This window comes from Brassica oleracea, chromosome C9 (assembly GCF_000695525.1).
Source record: "Brassica oleracea var. oleracea cultivar TO1000 chromosome C9, BOL, whole genome shotgun sequence".
In the NCBI taxonomy this organism is placed as follows: Eukaryota; Viridiplantae; Streptophyta; class Magnoliopsida; order Brassicales; family Brassicaceae; genus Brassica; species Brassica oleracea.
The window spans coordinates 7,087,090-7,095,276 of NC_027756.1; the positions used below are offsets into that span (position 1 = coordinate 7,087,090).

The window sequence follows — 8,187 nt, forward strand, 5'->3', positions numbered from 1 at the left end:
AACAACAACAAGAGAGCAACACAAAGCTTCAAAACCGGCAGCAACCAAACGACCTCAGCTCACAAAGATTCCGGCTTCCAGAAACTAATCCAACCGTACAAATCCAAGATAAACAAGTCGACAATACCTCTGCCAAATTTCAGCTCAATAAGAGAAGATCTCACCGTTGGATTTACCAAACACCCAAGACTGCTCTGCTGAAGAACTATGGCGACCAGCTTCAAGAAAACCCAGACAACAGAAGATCCAACCGTTGAAATCCAAATCCCTTCGGTGAACCTCTAACCCACTGACTGAAGAAGCTTCCCACAAAATATCAGCCCGATCAGGATCCGTTTGACCCTCCAAATCCAGTCTTGAAATCACCTTACGAGTTTTCTCCTTCTCTCTCTTTTTCTCCTTTTTCTCTCTCTTTTTCTTTTGTCAAAATTCCATTATTTGTGTAAGTGCCAAAATGAGAACATTAATTATTTCAAGTTCACCCCAATTGATCCTCTCTATCTAGGAGGGACCCAACATGTTGATGGCTCGGGAAGACTGGTAGGTCAAAACCCTTACTCCAACTCCCTCCACGAACATCATCGGAGGTAAATCGACTTCAGTTTCATCGACTATGTCTTCTGGAAATTCGACTAATCTTGAAGCAACCATTTCGGATATGTGAGAGAAAAGAAATCGTCGATAGAACAAAGGACTGAGATTTGGGTTTGGAAAGAGATGATAAATAATTTGGGAAGAGGAAACTCTTTAGGTTTTTGCACAAAAGAGAAAGGGTTATTCAACTGTCCCGATACTTTGCATCATTATTACTTTTGCGTGTGCCACAACCTCTATCTCCAATTACGACATACATGTGGCAGGCCCCTATATTTCCCTTCTCTTATGGAAATAGGGACAGTTTCGGAATTACTCTTAAAGTTACAGTATCGTATCCTCTTTCCTAATAAATTTATCTTTCGTTGATATCCAGTGCAAATTCCCTAAAAAATAAACATTTCGGTTTGTTTTTAGTGATGAAGATCCCTAGCTATTTTTTGGATTGGAAGAAAAATTTCCAATTGAATTTTATATTTTTAAATCTTCAACCATTAAACTGTTAATAGTATTTTGGTTTATATATAGTATTTTCACGTAATTGACTATTTCAAACCTAAATTTTTACGTAATTGACTATTTCAAACCTAAATATAATTCATAGTTTTTTTGGTATGCAAACTGTTTTTATTTTTTGGATACTTATTTAGTTTTTGGTTTGGTTTTGTTTGGTTTTGATGTTTTAGATATAGATAATTGTTTATATATTTTGAACATTGATTTGGTTTAATTTTTTGGTTCTGTTCATATTGAATCTAAATTTGGGTTGTTTGAAATGAAAGTCCAAATTCAATGATTGATTATTTAACGGAAAATGTTTATTAGAAAGATATGAGTCAGTTTCAAAGAAAATTGTATTGAAATCAGTTTTAGACGATGAACATGTTAAGAAACATGTTTAGACCATAAATCTATAAACTTCGAATTTTTTTCCGGACTTGATGTGTTTGTGAATGATTGTTTAGTCTTCAAAATTTTTTATTATATATAAAGTTGAAACTAATTTTTTTTTCTTCAAAATTTTCTTCTAAAAAAGTATTTTCCGGATTTTTTTCTTAACATTGGATAACTATATTATTATAAAGTATAAGAAACGCTGCTGACATTTCAAATAGGCTTTTTAGTATGAGTTTCTTTTCTATGTCTATTTCATCTTCATTACTTAATTTTATTTATTAAATAGACTGACTTAAATTTATAAATAGTTTTGATGAGGGTGCCAAAAGAAAATATTTGTTTCTATATGTAGATTCTGATTGGTAATCTCGCTGAATGGGATAATTGCATTTTAGATGCGATTACATAAATATTTTACCAACAATAAAATGTTGCAGAATGATAAAACGCAAAAATTTAAAAACTTGCGTGAACAAAAATATGAAAAACATTTTTACTAAGTGGAAAAATGAGCGTTAGTTAAATATTGACAAAGTCAACATTTTCGTATTATAAATTATATGATAATATTATTTTAAAATTTTAAATAAATAGCAATAATTTTTGTAATGATAAATAGTTACGTTGTAAATAAAAATATACTATAATTATTTTATAATATTACAGTACATCATTCTATTATTAAAAACGTATTGAAAAATAAGCTAATTATTTGTAAAACAAAGTAAAATATTTTAAATAGATTTTTATTATTTTCAAATTTTGTAGCAATTAGTTTAATTATTGATATATATTTTTCATTTAATAAAATATTTTAATTAATGTAATATGTATTATGTCATTCCAAAAATTTAAATTTTTGTGCAGTTTAATTATTTTTTCCATAGATTAACTATTTTTTTCACCAAACCAACTAATCAAAGACCAGACCCCGGTTCAATTAGAATTCGGTTTAACACCTCTTTGAAATCAACAACACTCGCTGAAAAGATGTTGACGAAGCGAAAAGACTAAAGACTTTGACAAGATCCCTCATCGGAGAGATGATGGACTCCTCGTCGGAGATCGAAGTGGTGCCTTTAGATTCCAACAACACTCCCCACAACCCTACCGAATCTCCAGCCATCACAGACGTCTTCTCCGCTTCTGCCTACGGCGATCTCAACCGTCTCAAGCGCTTCGTCGAGCACAACGGCTCTTCCGTCTCTCTCCCCGATCCCAACGGCTACTACGCTCTCCAGTGGGCTGCGCTCAACAACTCCCTCCACGTCGCTCAATACATCATCGAGGTAACTACATTATTTTATCTGTTGTGTGTCTAGAGACCATTTCCCCCTCTCAGTCTCAGATCTGATCATCTTTCTGGGGATTGATTATCTGCAGCACGGCGGCGATGTTAATGCGGCGGATAATGTACAGCAGACGCCATTGCATTGGGCGGCGGTTAAGGGCTCCGTTGAGGTTGCGGACCTTATGCTGCAGCGTGGAGCTCGAATTGAAGCAGCTGATGTGAATGGTTATAGGGTAAAAATCATTTTTTCTTTTAGCTCTTTTTTTTTTTATGAATAATATTTTTGTAAATAGTCTCTCCCAACTAGAATTGAACCGGAGTGGCGGAGTGTCTAATAGACATTCATTTACCACTAGGCCGACGTCTCAGTTGGTTTCTTTAGTGGAAACTTGTTTATCGTTAGCTTAGATGAACATTGTTTTTTTTTTCTGTGCAGGCAGTGCATGTTGCCTCTCAATATGGACAGACAGCCTTCTTGAATCACCTTATTGTGGAATATGCAGCTGACTATAACGCTCTAGATAATGGAGGGAGGAGCCCGCTACATTGGTATGAATAGCCTTTTAACACTGGTCAATTGATTTGGAGATGCATAAACTTTTTATTGGCATGAATTGTTAGGAACTGTTGGTATTTGACATACATGAATGAAATAATTAATCATTGTTTGTTATTTATATTCATGGAAGATGATATGTCGAATGCTTGACATATCTTTTTCTTTTTTATATATTGAGTATTTCTCATCATTGTTTAGTTGCACGTGGTACTCTGTTGTTACTTGGCATTGGCAATTTAAGAAGAGTAGCAAGTGAACTTGTATTTTTTTTCTTTCCTTTGCTGGTGTCGCTCAGGGCTGCTTACAATGGATTCACGGAAACCGTCCGGTTACTTCTCTTTCGTGATGCATGTCAAAATAGACAAGACAACACAGGCAAATCACTTTCTCTAAGATGCATCTAGATGTCTTCTCTAGATTTTTAAAAGAATGATTTACTACTGAATATTTTCTGTTGTTGAATCCAAGGTGTAAAGATATGTGATCTATGGTTAATATCTTCCTGTGCTTCTTCTGCTTACACTTATATTAGATGAGTGAACATCGTTCTACCTTTGATGTGTAAAAATAAATGCAAAAATGGACAAGACTTTCTGAACTTCGGATTGTTATCGCATTCCCGACTGTTTCTGACTAGCAAAATCTGTACAATTTTGATCACGGTGATGTATATTTTACTTCAGTTTTTAAAACTAAGAAGTCTTACACTGATCACTTTGCTGGTCAGGTTGCACTCCTTTGCACTGGGCCGTTATTAAGGAAAATGTTGAGGCTTGTACTCTGCTAGTTCATGCTGGAACCAAGGAGGAACTGATATTGGAGGATAACACTGGAGCCACCCCACTTAAGCTTGCATCTGATAAAGGTCACAGGCAGCTCACTCTTTTCCTTGTACGTAATGTTTAGCGTTGCTTGCTACCATTTGATAAATTTACTTGCTGGTTCTCTCCTTTAATCAATATCTCCTTCTTATTTTTATGTTCTTTTTTAATTAGTTAGAGATTAGTAGATTAAGGAGGCTATTTGCAGAATGTCCCCTCGAAATATGCTTTGAAAGCTCTGTAAATTTGTAATTATACAATCCTTTTCTTAATTGGCTCTGACTTTCAGATATAGTGAAGTATCATTTTGGTAAAACATGTTCCACTCTCTATCGTAGGGCCACCGTAGATGTTAGTGTTCAGAGTATGAGAGATACCTTTGGTGGTAGAATGTGTTAAATGTTGTTTGCGGCCACTGTTGTTGTTTTTTTTGTAAAAGTTTCCATTTGATATGATGTGCTTTTTTAGAATCCACTTTTTTTTGATAAATTTCAGTTGAAGGCAATGCAAACTCGTAGTAATAGTTTCGTTAACAAGCTCTTCTGTGGAAAATTGGGAGAGACAAGCTATGCTCCTCTACTCTTCGGCTTAATAGTGACTGAAATGGTCCTTTTCTTCACATCCATTGTCGCAGGTGAATGTCTCATGCAACATAATGGGTAGAGTATGTGTTTCTTTTCCTCCTATGATTACATTATTATACCTGAAATTTTGCAATTATATATGTAGCTTCGAACCTCCCTAAGATAACTGCTATGGCTGGACTGTGGGCATGGTTCGGTCTTTCATGTGGTGTTTGCGCACTAATAGCTTTCCGTCGTTGTAGCAGGTATTCTTAATTTTGTAACTATACTCTGTTAAGCCACTGCCTATGTCATATTGCATATATTTTAGTTTGGTGTAAATTACTGGGAAGCTAGAATTTATATTTACTTCATGAAAGAACATATTTCTTCATGATATACTCTGGCAAGAAATGAGGTAGACTTGTGAGGCTGTAGCTGTTAATTGTTATCTACACTCCTACATATGCTTAGTAGCGTCTTTGAGTGTGTTGTTTGTAATGCTCTTGGAATTGTTAATGAGGTGTTTGCTCTGTACAGCAAAGATCCCGGGTACGTTAAAAGAAGCAATGAAGTTGACAGCAATCACACTGCGAACGTAAGTTTAACTTCCTTGTCTTGTTTCTATGCCGAGAAATGCGAACATTTTGAGTGTAACTGTTTCTTGTATAAGTTTTTAGTTTCGCCTGAACTATGTTTGATTTAAGTAAACACCAATTATACATCAATTTTACAGTCCTTAAGACGTTGTTCTGACAGGTTTGATTCACATAAACTTTTTGATGTTTGCAGGATCCTTTGATTGATATTAATTTCAACAGCCCCTCATGGAAAGGAAACTGGTCCCAACTCTGCCCCACTTGCAAGGTTATTTTCCTCAGAAGCCAATCTTTATATTGGGGGAAAATCGGCATTTACTCTATTTTCATACTATCGTTATCACATTTTTCTTCAGGTAATTAGACCGGTACGATCTAAGCACTGTCCTACCTGTAAGCGCTGCGTTGAGCAGTTTGACCATCACTGCCCTTGGATTTCAAACTGTGTTGGTAAGGTAAGAGTTTTCTGCATTACCCGTCTCTCTGACTAGTCGTTATGCAAATTAATGTAATGAAACATCCTTAATGCGTATACCATTAATCATCTCGCAGAAGAATAAACGGGACTTCTTAGTTTTTGTGATCATGGGAGGTTTAACATCATTCATTGGTGGCTCTACTGCTGTTCAAAGTAATGGACTGAAACAACTCTTTCTCGCAACTCCGCCAATGAGATTTAATGTTTCTATTATAAAGCATCTTCTGTTTCTGTTAATAGGAATATGGAGAAGCAACCCACATATACACCCCAGTGACTCATTGATTCAACATGTGCTCATTGAACATCCCGGTGCTGCCGTGTTTCTGTTTTTCGACTTGCTTATTTTCATTGCGACCATGACGTTGACAATCTCACAGGCGTATATGGTGAGGAACTCTCACCCTCAAAGTAAAGAGTTTACTCTCTCCTCTCTGGGAAAAGATTGTAATAACAGCTGTTGTTGTTGTTGTTGTCTGGTGCATGCAGATAGCTCGGAATATTACAACGAACGAATTGTGGAACACGAGAAGATTCAGTTATTTGCGGGGAGCTGATGGGAGATTCTACAACCCTTATAACCATGGCTGGCGAAGAAACTGCTCTGATTTCTTGGTTAATGGCTACACCAGAGACGACGAGGTGGTCCCATCTTCAATTCTCTGAATTACATCACATTATTATAGGAGGCGTACACATCTGGATTCACTGTACTCTGTATATGGGAGTTTTCTTCTCCTTATAATTCTTCAGTTTCACCACAATGCTACTTAAACCCCTTGTTCTCGACACCAATGTTATTGGTTGGTTATATTAATGCTTGTTATGTTTCAGTTTATGATAATAAATGGACGGGTTTGTCGTTGAGCGTTCGGCGTTTGTAGTATACAAAACTGAGTACATACTACATGGTATGAAAAAGCATCATATGGAGATCTTTCAACCGGTCAAAATGTTATGACCGGTCGTTGAAAAGTTGACAAATGATATGTAGGAGGAAGAAAGTACAAAGAGGTGAAACTGTGGAAAACAGTTTCAGTGTATAAATAAAGGCGCCATCATTCAAGTGGCAGGGTAAGGAGTTGATGAAACGCTTAACCCAAATTGAATGGTGGGGGAGGATAGCAAATAGAGGAGCTAATCTGATTGCTCAAAGTGTGACAAAGGAAAGAAGATCGCAATCTTAGGTTGCTAGAGGCTTTCCGGCTTAGCTAATGACATGTTTTCGAGAATGAGATGGTTGTACCCTCTGTTTAGGTATGTTTCTCTGTAAAAAATGATGACCATTGGATGCTTGCAACTGGTGGGAGGTCTTTTGAAGCCGAATGCTGATTCTAAGGCTGGTATAATTATGTTGTAACTCTGGTTTCTATTCTGTAACCTTGTCAAAATCAAACAGATGTTAGTTTGAATGATAATCTAACCAATGACAAGAAAAATAATTATAATTTTCTTTTTGGTTATTGCTAGCAAATTTCTCTTAGAAAACAAATAGAGGATCTTTTATAACGAGAGCCCACCGATCGTGGATTCACATTCTTGCGTTATAATTCTGACCATTACTTATCGTCGAATGAATCTCTCGGCACGTTATGTTAGCGTTCTCTTTGGTGTTCCTCTCTTTTGTTGCACTACATTCATAAATCACGCAGAGACCAAGTCATATTTTCTTTGAACGCTTATATGTGTCTCTCTCATCAATTATAGGTGGTCACCTAATGCTAATGGTGGCGAGTTAGAAGCTCTTGGATTCAAAGAGGGCTATAGCCTATAGGGTTGATGTTGATATTCCAGAAAGCTCGTGGGCGAAAGCTCCAAGCTTCCATGACATTCTCATTTTGAAGCTCTGTGTGCTGATCATTGAATTCAATCTCATGGGTGAAAAATATAGCCTTGTTATATCTGTTAGATGATACCTTAGTACTTAGTTTGTCATCTGTCACTTAAATAGATGTTTTTTAACTGTGAATTTGAAATGTTGTTGATCCTTTAAAATCTCCTATGCTTTTTTGAAGGTGGCCGGCCAATACTTCCTCCTGTACCGCCTGCTGATGGCCTGGATCGTGTTCCGAGCAATATGGTACACTGTTTTTCTATGTTTCCTGTCTTACAACAACACAACTTTAGATATTTGATACCACCATGACTCTGTAATAGGTAAATCTTGTGGAGAAAAAAGCGATCTGGGGGAATCATTTTCTTCCGGACACAATCGTCTAGGCATTTTGAAGGAGGTGACTGGGACCAAGGCGGTACTTGTCAAAGACTGCAACCCTTGTTACCTGGAGAAGTAAGTTTTTTTCAGTCATTGTAATATTTGAAAACTGTACGGGAGAGTTTTTTTTTTTTTTTTTTGTGTTTCAAAAAAAAAAAAAAAAAAAAAAA

At 36.2% G+C, this 8,187-nt stretch overlaps 1 protein-coding gene and 1 pseudogene across 1 annotated transcript; both read left to right on the forward strand.

Moving 5' to 3' along the window:
• The first annotated feature begins 2,469 nt into the window (after window positions 1–2,469).
• Window positions 2,470–6,669, forward strand: LOC106313271 (probable protein S-acyltransferase 23). Its single transcript, XM_013751039.1, has 13 exons — window positions 2,470–2,780; window positions 2,875–3,015; window positions 3,219–3,331; window positions 3,637–3,716; window positions 4,069–4,232; window positions 4,658–4,796; window positions 4,892–4,991; window positions 5,266–5,323; window positions 5,518–5,592; window positions 5,681–5,779; window positions 5,877–5,955; window positions 6,043–6,191; window positions 6,292–6,669. Exons 1-13 carry the CDS (start codon window positions 2,535–2,537, stop codon window positions 6,466–6,468), a joined length of 1,620 nt encoding a protein of 539 aa, XP_013606493.1. The 5' UTR covers window positions 2,470–2,534; the 3' UTR covers window positions 6,469–6,669.
• A 409-nt stretch (window positions 6,670–7,078) lies between these two features.
• LOC106314224 overlaps window positions 7,079–8,187 on the forward strand; it is a 1,807-nt pseudogene continuing 698 nt past the window's right edge.

Coding starts and splice junctions, on each gene's coding strand:
- LOC106313271 (XM_013751039.1), top strand. CDS start 2,535: ATGATGGACTCCTCGTCGGAGATCGAAGTGGTGCCTTTAGATTCCAAC. Junction 3,332..3,636: donor GGGAGGAGCCCGCTACATTG/GTATGAATAGCC, acceptor GGTGTCGCTCAG/GGCTGCTTACAATGGATTCA. Junction 4,992..5,265: donor GCTTTCCGTCGTTGTAGCAG/GTATTCTTAATT, acceptor TGCTCTGTACAG/CAAAGATCCCGGGTACGTTA.